Genomic DNA, 13,613 nt, shown 5'->3' with positions numbered 1-13,613 from the left:
TTTAATTTATTTTGTTGGTTTGTTAATGTTTTTCCATTTATTTTACAGACCAAAGTATCAACTGCAACGTTAATGATTTACTATTTCTTTCATAGAGGACCTTTGCTCTGTTACTGTCACACCTTGTATTATATGCTGCACAGTACAGGACTGAAATTTGGCAGACAACGCAAAAAGCACTAAGTCTCTGGGCTCTCAGTACAAAGAACTCATAGCAGAGAATTCGTTTCACAGCCATGGGGATATTAGATGTCTTTCTCCAATCGTTCAGTTCTGCTTTCTTGTTGGGGGCACTGACAGTCATCCTCCTTGTCTATTTCATCGTCACTCCAAGCTTCAATTCTCAAAAAAAACAAAAGGGTCCTCCAGGACCCAGACCACTTCCTGTGCTGGGGAACCTGCTGCAACTGGACCTGAAAGGACCTTACAAAACATTGCTGGAGGTGAGAAAGTAATTGAACTATGCTGCAGATACAGTTCTCCAGGCAGCTTTTTAGCTTTGGTTTCTTTGATGTGTGTGAAAATATGAAAATATTCTGTTCTTAGTTATCCAAGAAATATGGATCAGTCTTCACGGTCTATCTGGGACCTAAAAAGGTGGTGGTCCTAGCAGGATACAAGACAGTGAAGGAGGCACTTGTAGACTATGATGATGTGTTTGGAGACAGAAGCCCAACGAAACTTGTGCATGAATTAACCAAAGAGCATGGTAAAGGAATAATATTTTTTCTTAAAATCTTTTAGCTTTTTTTCTATTTTGGTACTGTCAAACTAAAATATGACCACTCTCAGGAGTTCTGTGGTCCAATGGTGACTCATGGAGAGAAATGAGACGCTTTGCATTGACTAAACTGAGAGACTTTGGAATGGGCAAGAGAGCATGTGAGGACAAAATAATTGAGGAATGTCAACATCTCATTGAAGTATTTAAGAAATTTAAAGGTAAAAAATTATCACATTTGTTTGAACTGAATTGAATTAATGGTCCAATTACTTATACTGACTGTATGTGTTTGTTTTGCTACAGGAGAAGCGTTTGATACAACCCAATCAATTAACTGTGCAGTCTCTAATATTATCTGCTCCATCGTCTATGGCAGCAGATTTGAATATAATGATCCAGAGTTTACATCTTTGGTAGATCGAACAAACAGATTTGTCAGACTCGGTGGAAGTCCCTCAATACAGGTATTGATTCCTACTTTGTGACACTTATGGAGTTATAGATTTTTTCAAGGTACAACTCAATAACCTTTGTAAATGAAAAATGGTATTTTATGTACAGATGTATATTTGATGATTCACAGATGTATGAAATGTTTCCATCAATCCTGAAGTGGACTGCTGATAGGAATGAAGGGTTCAAACTGGCTGCTGCCAATAAAATGCAAAACCGTGCCTTCTTCCATCGTTTAAAAGAGACTCTGAACCCACAGATGTGCAGAGGCTTTGTAGACGCCTTTCTGGTCCGCAAAGAAAATCTTGAGGTTGGACTTTCTATTATCTTTTAACTTTGTGTTCAGGAATAAATAACTTAAGCTGATGGTGAAACTGTGCCTTATCCTGCTCAGCTATGGTTAAGACAAAACAACTGTGTTGCATCCTAATACCTTTATCACCCAGCAGATGTATGCGAACACTATTGATCATTTGTAATTCTTCTGGTGTATGTTACATCCTCGTTACTGTTCGGTGCCTTGACACTTCTTTTTCTACTGTGCAACCCCCATCCAACTTTGGGATTAGGATGATTTGAGTGACTTTGCTGTTAAATGTCTATGTGCAGGAATCTGGGATTACCAACAGTCACTTCCATGATGATAATCTTCTGATAACAGTCATGAATCTGTTTGCTGCCGGCACTGAGACAACATCAACTACACTGAGATGGGGACTTCTGCTAATGGCCAAATATCCGAAGATACAGGGTGAGGAGCTCAAATAATCCACAACTTGAATACACTCTTTTACTGGAAATCACATGACACATGTCACAAGAGCAATATCACAATAAGCATACATTTATCAAATATACTGGAGTGTTGTTGTCAGTGTAACACAAGTGTAATGTGTCCACTGTTCTCGTTTAGACTCCAGAGGATTCTAATAGGGATGAAATTCAATTACTGTTACTTTTATACTCTAGATGAGGTCCAGGAGGAGCTGAGGAGGGTCATAGGAGATCGACAGGTGCAGGTTGCTGACAGGAAAAACCTTCCCTTCACTGACGCCGTCATCCATGAGATACAGAGACTGAGCAGCATCGTCCCCACTGCACTTCCTCACAAAACCACCCGAGACATCACTTTTCAGGGTCACTTTATTGAGAAGGTAAGACTAATTGTTATCTATTCGAATCTGCTCGGCATCAAGCCATGTTTTGAGATAATGTAACTACATCCTGGATCGTCCTGCATTAACTTTGAGTTGAGGTGCCAAAGTTCTAAAGCTACAAAAAACCTAAGTGCAGACACAAAGAGTAAGCATGAGTGGGAACAGTTGTTATCAGTTTACTGAGTGCACAAAACAGAAGCTTGATGCCATCTTGGACGGGCAATCACAGGAATACGGGAAAGTTTGAAACTGAATCCAAATCAAAAGTATGTGCTGTTTTTATGTGTTGTCTTAGTACGTTTTGTACTTTGTGCATCTCTGAAATCAGCTGTTATCTGCAGGGAACCACAGTGTTTCCTCTCTTGACATCTGTCCTGCATGATCCAAGTGAGTGGGAGAGGCCTCACAGCTTTTATCCTGCTCATTTCTTGGACAAAGAGAAAAAGTTTGTCAAGCGAGATGCCTTCATTCCATTTTCTGCAGGTTTGTGAGCTCAGCCATTACCACTGAGGTACATCTCTTCACAGGACAATTGATTATTATTCATATCTTGCAGGTCGCAGGATTTGCCTCGGAGAGAGTCTGGCCAGGATGGAGCTCTTCCTCTTCTTCACCACCCTCCTGCAGCATTTTCGTTTCACTCCTGCACCTGGAGTTTCAGAGGATGAATTGGATCTGACTCCAGTTGTGGGCATTACTCTCAGCCCTTCACCTCACAAATTATGTGCTGTTTCCCAAATGTGAGGAGGAGATGGTCTTTATAAGCTTTTGTTGTCCTGTGAAACGGCTCCAGTCAATTTTTAGCAGAATATTTTCTTGTGTCCTTAATCATTATTAGTCCTTTATTTATCCAGGTAAAAAAAATCTCATTGAGATTAAAAATCTAATTTCCAAGAGAGACCTGGCATCATGGCAACAATTTCAGACTCACTGACATGATTTACAAAATGTTTAGTTCAATTGTTCCTTTAGTTTCAAGGTGATTTTATTAGCCCAGTCTCATGTAGGTAAAGATTGCCTGTTGGCTTTAAAGTAGTCTCTGAATAGCTGTCTTTAAAGTCTTCACTGACAATAAAGGCAGAATGTTTTGATTACTTAAAAATGCTACACCAGCCATGTATTGCTCTCTCGCTTGCTCATAAAGATGTAAGATGTTAAACATTTTCCTCCACAATAAAGATCAAATGCTGCATCAGTGCATGTCGTGCTCATTACTGCCCCTCAAGAAAGAAGACACCCTCAGTTTTCTTAGTACCGTAAGTACCGCCATGCCACGCCCCCTGGTGGTTGGAGAAGTTTACAGATGGGTTGACAACACATTACTGTTACATTGTTGGTCTTCCATGTGACCTCTTTTGAGAGAAGAAGAATGTCTGAAAGGGACTGAAATATATATCAAAGTTTATTTGTATAGATGAATTGTTTTTTCATAATTTTGGGGGGCTAATTGATGGTTACCAGACTCTTTGGGCCATTTTCTATCTGTCCGCTTCACTTTTTCATTTAGTGATAAGAAAAACTAATGACCATCACTTGTAGCTGTCTAAGTCACCCATAATTAAAGTGTATTCAGTTCATCTTGACGCAGTTTTTTCAGCGGGAGAAGCATTTCATCCAAGTGACTTCTTCAGTCTTAGCTGAATGCAGGTTTCTCCAACCTTATTGCTTCTCTTAGATATTGCCACTTTATTTACCTGCTGCCCTTGTTGTTAGGAAACCTGCTTTGCTACCCAGTAACTTTGGCCAAAACTGCTTGGTTACCCGTTTTATCCTACACTCAGCTAGGTCGGATAAAAAGTTATTTACCGTACTTTCTGATTTATGACATACTTCCGGTTTGGAAGTCTTATAGAAAAGCATAAAATATAAATGCTCTTTACATTTATCATATATTCAACTCTAAAAGTCAATACAAAAAAATGAGCTTCAGTTTCAAATAATGTTAAAATATAGTAAAAAAAAAATGCTGCACTTTAAAGTGTTTACACAAATAACTGTGTTGATATCAGGTACACACATATATACGTGTTTTATTTATTTATTTATTTTCATCCTGAAAATATAATATTGACACAGACCAAAGTACTAACTGCAACATTAATCATTTACTCATTCATAACCACAGAACACTGTTTGCACTGTTTATCCCAGTCTCTTTCACAGTCACTGAGTTTTCAGTGCAAGTAACAGAGTGTATATTTTACTTGAAAACCATGGGGATATTAAATGTTTTTCTTCAGGCCTTCAGTTCTACCTTCTTGTTGGGGGCTCTGACGGTCCTCCTGCTCATCTATTTAATCTCCTCTGCTAGCTTTAGTACCCAGGATCCCCCAGGACCCAGACCACTTCCCTTGTTTGGGAACTTGCTTCAGATGAACCTGAAAAGACCCTACAAAACATTATTGGAGGTGAGGTAAAGCTATTGGGCTGCTTTTCTTTTAGGCTGACTTATAAATTCAGCTTTCCATGCAGCTCTTACAACTTCCAGGGTCTCTCTAATATGTGTCAAAATATCAACATATTCTGCCCTTCTTAGCTGTCCAAGAAATATGGATCAGTCTTCACTGTCTATCTTGGACCCCAAAAAGTTGTGGTGCTGGCAGGATACAAGACAGTGAAGGAGGCACTTGTTGACTATGATGAAGTGTTTGGAGACAGAGATCCAATTCTAATTGTGCATCAAATAAACCATGGAAATGGTAAAATAAATAAATAAATAAATAAAATAAAAAATGGGCATAACCACATTATGTGTCTTAAATTATTATTATTTAAACTCTATACACACTTCATTACAGGGGTTTTGTGGTCCAACGGTGATTCATGGAAGGAAATGAGGCGCTTTGCACTGACTAACCTGAGAGACTTTGGGATGGGCAAGAGAGCATGTGAGGACAAAATAATTGAAGAATGTCAATACCTCATCGAAGTTTTTAAGCAATTCAAAGGTAAGATTTGTTTATGTTAAAAAAATTAATGAAGGTTGATGAAGATTAATTTGACTGTTATTTGTTTTTCACTCCTTTCATTTGTCTTGTCACAGGAGAAGCTTTTGATACAAACCAAAGATTATCATATGCAGTCTCTAATATTATCTGCTCCATTGTCTATGGAAGCAGATTTGAATATAATGATCCAGAGTTTACATCTCTGGTAGATCGAATGAGCAGAGGTGCTAAACTTTTGGGTTCTCCTTCAGTACAGGTCATTTCTACAGTTACTTTCATAAGCACATAAAGCATCAGTTGTTGCAAATAACAAAATATTATTCTAGTTACTGATGGTTATATAATTTTTGACAGATGTACAACATGTGTCCAGCGCTGTTGAGTTGGATTGGTGCCAGGAAGGAACTGCTCAAAATGTCTGCTACCAGTAGCAAACAAAACCTTGCCATCTTCAGTCGTTTAAAAGAGACTCTGAACCCACAGATGTGCAGAGGCTTTGTGGATGCCTTTCTGCTCCGCAAGCAAACTCTGGAGGTTGGCATCTCTGTCACTTGTCAAGTTTGTAGTCTGAAATTATTAACTGAAGCTCAGGGTGAAGCTGTGCACATTCCTGCTTAACTAAACAAATATGCTGTGTCCTAGTAAGAACAAAGTACACATTTTGTCAGTTTTAAGGGAATTAGATTTACTGGCATTTTATTGTTGCATGTCTGAAGGAATCTGGGATTACCAACAGTCATTTCCATGATGATAACCTTTTGATGACAGTAATGAACCTGTTTGCTGCCGGCACTGAGACAACATCAACTACACTGAGATGGGGACTTCTGCTTATGGCCAAATATCCAAAGATTCAGGGTGAGGAGCCTAAAAATTTAACTTCAATGTGCTAATGAAATCAAATCACTGTCACAAAAACAAAATCAAATAAATAATGTCACCTTCATTTATAGCCGTGTGAAAAATCAAGTTTTCAAAGTACTCTATTTTTAGTCCTGTGAAACACAAATTATTCCCTTAATGGGATTTAGGAGTAGCAGCCAATCAATAAGGTGCTAATCAAAAGCACGATTAGTTGATCATTAGCAAGTGTGAGCAACTGAATGAAGACAGATTTTTTATAGTTTGTTAGACTGAAGCCTTCAGGTGTGGACTAACACACACCTGAGGGCTTCATTCTTCCCTGGAGTGGAAGTCCCAGTAAATGCACCCCAAATTAAAAACCAGTTTATTCTAGTACAATTCTGCAGTTCTACAATTAGGAAAAAGTCAGAACAGGTACGGCTTGTTTAAAATAGTTGCCAAAAGAAAGCACCGACTTCTGAGACAACATCCTGTTGACTGACAAGACAAAACTAGAAATGTTTTGTCATAATGCAAAAGTACCACATCAAGCACAAATCCAACACAGTATGTCAGCACGAACACCTCAGACAAACTCACACACAGTGCTAAAGGAGTGATGATTTGCAGTTGATTTTTCCAGTCACAGGACTTGGGTACCTTGGGTAACTCCTCTGTAATGATCATAAGTATTTTATAGCAAATGTCAGAGGATCTGTCCCAGATTGGCCTAAACTGGGCTCTCCAAAAGAATGGCTGAAAAAGATAACAATCAAAGTGCTGCAATGGCCCAGTCGAAGTCCAGACATAAACTCAAATGAAATGCCATGACAAGACATTAACAGAGCCATGCCTGACTGAATGTCTGCAAACCTCAATGAACTAAAGCAGCACTGTAAAGAAGAGTGGGCCAAAATTTCTCTACACCAATGTGAGAGACTGACAAAATAATTTAAAAAGAACTATTACTTCAACTGGCGTGCACTTAATTTTTTTTACAAGATTGCATAGATTTCTGTGAAAACACTGTAAAATGGAGTGTTTGAGTGATTCTAATAGGGATGAAATTTAATTATTGTTACTTTTATACACCAGATGAGGTCCAGGAGGAGCTGACGAGAGTCATAGGAGACCGACAGGTGCAGGTTGCAGACAGGAAAAGCCTGCCCTTCACTGACGCCGTCATCCATGAGACACAGAGACTGATCAGCATTGTTCCCACTGGAATTCCTCACAAAACCACTCAAGACATCATTTTTCAGGGTCACTCTATCAAGAAGGTAAGACTGCATAACACACCTACCGCTTTTAAAAAACCTTGCCTGCACTAAGCCATCAAGTGCAACAAAATATAACTGCATTGTGGATTGTTTTTTATGATAATTATGTGTAAAGGGTGATGGTTTGGTAGTGCAGGTAGGAAAACATAAATGCAGATAAAATACATGTAAATACAAGGTGGGGAAAGGTTTTAGCAGCCTGTGTATTGTAATTTGTGCAGGGAACCACGGTGTTTCCTCTTTTGACATCTGTCCTGCATGATCCCAAGGAGTGGGAGAGACCACACAGCTTTCATCCTGCTCACTTCCTGGACAACGAGAAAAAGTTTGTTAAGCGAGATGCCTTCATTCCATTTTCTGCAGGTTTGTGAGCTCAGCCATCACTGTTTAGGTTACATCTGCTGACAGGACAGCTGAAGTTATTCTTCAATTGTCTCTTACAGGTCGCAGGGTTTGCCTTGGAGAGAGTCTGGCCAGGATGGAGCTCTTCCTCTTCTTCACCACTCTCCTTCAGCATTTTCGTTTCACCCCTGCACCTGGAGTTTCAGAGGATGAATTAGATCTGACTCCAGCTGTGGGTTTTACTCTCAGCCCTTTGCCTCATAAACTGCGAGCTATTTCCCGTATGTAAGGAAACTGTATTTGAACGCTGAACCAGTCTTCTCTGAATCACGTTATTATTTCATGACGTACAAGTAATCGTAATAGATTCTGAGAAAAAAATGGATTAGGTAAAGGCTTCTTTGGAAATTTAAGAGTTTGCAAAGCCAGAACTGACCTCTGGGCCATAGGTTTGATATCGATCCTTTAAATTTAAGCTTTTTGTACAGCTCCATCACATGAATCTAAGGCTACGTTCACATTGCAGGCAAAAGTGCATCAAATGCGACTTTTTTGACCCTATGCAACCCATATACGATCATGGTATGACAGTTTGAACAGCACAAATCTGATACTTTCAAATCCGACCTGGGTCACTTTCGTATGCGCATGTGGGCCGCTTTGAGGGTTCACACTAGAGCGCGTTTGCTGTCACATTTTATTTGTAGTGTGAACAAGCAGACAAAAAAAATCAGATTTGATCAAAAAATCGGTATTGAGCATTAAGACCTGCAGTTTGAACATAGCCTAAGTGAGCATTTTCTCCTGGAAATGGAGTCTCCAATGAGTTTTTTCATAAGTTGGTTGATTGTTTTGCTCAACATGTTCACTGTAACTTAAAAATGTTGCACAAGCACATGTTAATCTCTCTCTTGTTCATGAAGACTTAATATTTTCTTCATTTTCTCCACAATAAAGTTGAAATATTAAAATGAATACACCCCACACATCATTTCCTTCCTCACTCCACCAGTCTTCTCAGCAAGTCTTCTAAGTGTCTATGTTTGACCAGCTGGAATATAAAACACAAAGAACTTTCATACAGACCTGTTTCCCATTTAATCTTTAATGTAACTGTAATGCTACTGGCCCTCTGATGATTTTCCTTATATGTCAAAATGGAGTCTTTTTATGAGTAAATCAAGCCAAATAGGTGTAGAATAATTTTACACTATTCTACAATCCATCATGTTTAGGGAGTCAGTACTATATGGGAGGCGACATCCATATAGTACTGTGCAGAAGTCTTGAGCCACCTCTGATTTCTGTATATTTTGCTTCCAAAAAGCAACACTTTCTTGTCTTGTCAAAAGTGCTCCTTAGCAATAGTGCTAGACCTTCAGTTCATTCATCTGGTGTTTGCTGAAGTGGCATCAGACGTGCTGTCAGTGGAAGGTGGTTGTCAAGAAGCCATTCTTTTAAAAGAGAAAACGACTAAGGTGTGCCAAATTGTTTGTGTGCTGTAACAAACAATTTGTCCATAAGGTGGAGTTCTAAGTCAAGTTACGTTACTACTGCAAATGTAGCAGCCCATTATTCATATTGCTGCGTCGAGTGCCACAAAAATATCACACATAATATGACACTTTTTATTTAAAAAAAACAACAGGTCCTGTATATTATTGTGCCACATATCTAATGCTAGGTGGGAGGTTTTCACGTGTCTACTTTGTTTCTAGTATGTTTCACATATAATTGTAACATCAGTAAAAAATAATAATAATATTTTTTTTGTTATTTAAAAAAATGCATTCATTATTGACAGTTGGAAATCACAATAAAACTGATAACTCTATATTATGGGATGTGTGTGGTTATAAATTTATGCCATTAGAATAATTTGACTGTAGTCTATTTGCTTAGGTTTCTTCCAATGTATTTAAACTCGTTCTTACTAAGAAAAAGCGTCCAGCCCCTAAAACAATATATTCCAAATCAACAGTTATAACAAGTGGAAGAAAATCCAATTTGTTGCAGATCTATCACTTGTTGACCTCTTCGTCCATCAAAATTAACCAATCAGAGGGCACCACCCGATCTAAAAAAGGTAGCGAATACTCTCTGACCCGCCTCTCTTTGTTAGCTCGACCAATGAGAAGCTGTTGAGCAGTGGCAACCGTAGGGGATACGAGCAACGGACAGATACGGGAGAACAGTGGCCGCTAGTAGGACCGTTTTATCCCCAATGATTTAATCACATGAGAGGGTAAAGAAGCGTTTTTTATCACCATGAAATTGGATTTTCTGAGGAGGTAGCTGATATCGAGGCTCCTTGCAGGCTGCTGACAGAGAGAAATGCAGAGACGAGGTAATTTCCCCGTATTGTGGTGGTGGGAGGCAACGGCCCCCGCAGTGTTCCGAGATACAGCGGCAAAGCTAGCAAAAACAGTAGAGGGGAACGTCCTGGACGGCGCTGTCAAAATAAAAACATATCCACAGACAAATTATTTGTTTCGTTACGGTTCTGTGCGTAATTACTTTTAACACGTTTTAGAGGCCTTACAGGCAAGCAAATGGTGGAGTTGTGAGTGTTCTCTGGTGATTCGCAGTAATCAGTTGTTATAAACGATTGACCAACGTACTGATTTTATTTTGAAAGGAATCGCGCTCTAATTCCTTCTTAGCAAATGTTAGCTTGTGCTAGCTTGACATATAGCAGAAGAGGTGAAGTTACAAAGCCTTGAACCAAAACAAGACTTTAAAGCCTGTGGTGGACAACGCCGCTTTGTTATGAATGGAACACACCTCGCCTTGGTGACTGATTTTCAGATCAAATGCCTTTTCAACCGGGGGTCCGATTGTTTATGTGAAATAGAAGCCTTCCTGGAAAACACGATACGGTCAGGATGATAACGGTTGGGATATTTCAGCTGATTCAATCAAAAGAAAAACTTAAGTCGACATTAAGTTGCCTTTGCTCTGTTAAGTTACACATTAGTGAGATTTAATCAATTCATTCCGCAGATTGCTATATTGTGTCGTTGCAAAATAAATACTGTGTATTTCATACTCATGAGTTTATATGACTGCTAATGTGGATTTTTAATGCTCGGAGAGGTTTTTTATCAGCTGTTGAGCTACTCTGGAATCAGAAGTTATTATTTATGCATATATTGTTTTTGGTACATTTATTGTCGACTGTTGCTGCATTTTTGGCTTCTTTATCACAATCACCCCTTTTCTTAAATACGGATAACGTTGATTTTTTTTTTTTGTAACAATTCAGTGGAAAGTACCTGAAAAAATCCCCACTGTGTTATACAAACACTTTTTGTAGTGATCCTTGCTGTGCAGTCATGTACATGTACTGTCGTTTTAAAAAGCATAGTTGAGTTAATGCGTTTTCTTTTTCTTTTTTCCCCCCATTACCACGTTAGACCTTGAAGATCAACATGTGCTTTGCACTGCTCACTAACAAAAAGAAGCTCTTGTAGCTGGAGGAAGATTGCCTGCCCTAACTTTTCCTCCTCCTCCTCTACTTCTTCCTGGGGCCAATGACTGGACCCAACTCCCCAAACCGGACTGGCACCTCTACAGCCAAGCTGAGCAGGCATGGCCGGTCCAAGAGCACCAGCTCGCACTGTCTCCTCCGCTGCAGCACCCAGGAGTCCTCCTCTTTGTCTCCCCCAAAGAACAGCTCGAGATCCCCCGAGGAGGAAGAGGAGAAGGATGGAGGGGTTCTTTTCTACGTTAATCGATCTGGTTTTCCTATCGAGAGTGTCACCTGGGAGAGGATGTGGTCCCATGTGGCGGCTGTGCACCCTGACGGACAGGAGATGGTGGACAGGATACGAAATGCTGCATACCTTCCCAAGGTAAGCCAGCTGGCCAAGGGACTGGGCCATCTCTCAGTGCTTTTAAATTCTCTACTGCAACAAATGTCTTTATTAATTAAACTAGATGTTATGCTTAGACATCTGTTGGTTTGTTTTGATTTGTTACTATCGTTTATGTGTTACAGAAGTGCATGCCATTTTTACTCACCACAGTAGTAAGGTTGGAATTGTTTTTGCCTTGTGTGTGTGCATGTCCTACAAAAGCAGGTGTTTGTATGTCTGCCTTTCAACACGAAAGGGTTCAGATATGCATCTTACATCAAAATGAAGGCCAAGTTTGATCATGATTTGAGAAGTAACTTGCTCTGAGACAGGTGTGATCCTAGTGCTTTATGGACTCTAGTTTTTTATTATTTCATTACACTTAGATGGAGTTTATGGCAGCATTTTGGTATTCACTGCACCCCAGTTTTTCTTTTGCCTGAAGCAACTATGATAGACTCCAGCATAAACCTGGTTGCAAAAGAAAACCTGGTTGACATAGCACAAGACAGTTGAACTATTTTGTCTAATTTTCCTGCTAATATTCCTTCTTTCTCATAACACCATAGCGTAATATTTCTCAGTTGAGCCAGAGGGCTTTTCAAATGGCATCACTGTGTGTAGTAGTAAAAATATGACAGTTAGATGTGCACCAAGGTTTCTTCACTGTTAATGGACTTTTTGTGAAGGGTTTCACTGAGCCCTCTGAGGTTCCTTGAATCTTCTCATCTCAAAGAAATTCAAAGATCTTCTGAATGTGCTGAATGTACTAGGCTGTCTAGTTTGTAGGGACTATATGATTGCCTGGGTTAGAGATGGGTATGTGGAATAGCCATGTTGGGACATAACTCTGTCCTTACATAACATACTTGGCTGCCACAAGATATATTAAATCATCGAGAGCTTTTTGAACGAACAGATGGATTTTAAAAGCATTATATATAGTATATATTCTATATTATATCCTATCTTGCAATGCACTTACTCGTCATTTATATTATTGATTAGTATGCTTGGTATTTCCTTAATGAATCAAAGTGAAGCTTTTTAATTGTTTTTCACTTTCTGTCTTGTATGACATGAAATCCTCACGTCTGATTAGCTAAAACACATTTTAATTCTCACATATCCTATCTATAACCAGGTGCATCACTGAGTATAAACTGTTATTCACAGATTCAGTGATTAAAGTTGACTACATTTAATTGACTAATTGTTGCAGTTAGATGAATCTACACTTGTATGGATCATTTGTTAACATTGCAAAGACATTTTTTTTAATAAATATGTATCTGAGTCACTGCATTATAAAAAAATACTGTTATCTAGCTGTGTTATCCTTCCTGTTGCTGTGACTGTTCCAACTTTAATGAGGAATTTATGTTTTTATAATGTTAGTCGGGGCGTCAGATAGTGTATCTCCAAGTCGTTGGCATAATGGTCGCCTTAGGTGTTGATGTCAGCCTGTTTTCACAGTCTGTTGTTTCTCGGATACACACTCTCAGGTGTACACACAGACAAATGCATGGCATTACCATGACAACAGTAGTGCTAAATTGAGCCACCATACCTGTCAGTTGAAATTAGTTCTGCATTTTGGATTTGTCACATTGTGTGGGACTTGGTGTCACTTCTGAAACGCACACACACACACACACACACACACACACACACACACACACACACACACACACACACACACAGGCTTATTATCATAACCTGTTTGTTTGTTAGAAGACTGTTTCGATAACAATAATAGGGTATGCTTATAGTGGCATTAAGACCCAAGCAGCGGTTCCGAATGACAGCAACATCAGGAAGAAGGAACACGAGAAGCTCGAGAAATACCAAGGGCTCAGGGAAGAGCTCGAGAGGATGTGGAGGGTGAAGGTGTCGGTGGTCCCCGTGGTAATCGGAGCACTAGGTGCAATGACTCCCAAGCTAGGAGAGTGGCTCCAGCAGATCCCGGGAACAACAGCGGAGATCTCTGTCCAGAAGAGCGCAGTCCT

At 39.4% G+C, this 13,613-nt stretch overlaps 3 protein-coding genes across 5 annotated transcripts in view; all 3 read left to right on the top strand.

The window, feature by feature from the left end:
- Positions 1 to 236: 236 nt before the first annotated feature.
- On the top strand, positions 237 to 3,078 carry LOC102211479 (cytochrome P450 2K1-like). The gene is made up of 9 exons (XM_005753119.1): positions 237 to 443; positions 547 to 709; positions 793 to 942; positions 1,028 to 1,188; positions 1,308 to 1,487; positions 1,787 to 1,928; positions 2,147 to 2,331; positions 2,676 to 2,817; positions 2,891 to 3,078. The coding sequence occupies exons 1-9, from the start codon at positions 237 to 239 to the stop codon at positions 3,076 to 3,078; spliced, it is 1,518 nt and encodes a 505-aa protein (XP_005753176.1).
- A 1,469-nt stretch (positions 3,079 to 4,547) lies between these two features.
- LOC102211190 (cytochrome P450 2K1-like) lies at positions 4,548 to 8,036 on the top strand. The gene is made up of 9 exons (XM_005753118.1): positions 4,548 to 4,742; positions 4,871 to 5,033; positions 5,133 to 5,282; positions 5,378 to 5,538; positions 5,637 to 5,816; positions 5,999 to 6,140; positions 7,221 to 7,405; positions 7,675 to 7,768; positions 7,849 to 8,036. The coding sequence occupies exons 1-9, from the start codon at positions 4,548 to 4,550 to the stop codon at positions 8,034 to 8,036; spliced, it is 1,458 nt and encodes a 485-aa protein (XP_005753175.1).
- Positions 8,037 to 9,863: 1,827 nt separating this feature from the next.
- vash2 (vasohibin 2) overlaps positions 9,864 to 13,613 on the top strand; it is a 28,833-nt gene continuing 25,083 nt past the window's right edge. The window contains exons 1-2 of one of the 3 annotated variants that reach the window (XM_005753116.1): positions 9,864 to 10,094; positions 11,324 to 11,601. In XM_005753116.1, coding sequence (XP_005753173.1) covers positions 10,082 to 10,094; positions 11,324 to 11,601 — 291 coding nt within the window. In that variant the 5' untranslated portion in view covers positions 9,864 to 10,081. Of the gene's footprint in view, positions 10,095 to 10,436; positions 10,642 to 11,163; positions 11,602 to 13,613 lie in introns of those variants that run through there. The other 2 variants (XM_005753117.2, XM_013915940.1) reach the window with 2 other exon arrangements.

This window comes from Pundamilia nyererei, unplaced genomic scaffold (genome assembly GCF_000239375.1).
Source record: "Pundamilia nyererei isolate P.nyererei 1_Seehausen unplaced genomic scaffold, PunNye1.0 scaffold00404, whole genome shotgun sequence".
Lineage (NCBI taxonomy): Eukaryota > Metazoa > Chordata > Actinopteri > Cichliformes > Cichlidae > Pundamilia > Pundamilia nyererei.
Note: the sequence above shows the minus strand (reverse complement) of the source record. Positions and strands in the feature narration are given on the sequence as shown.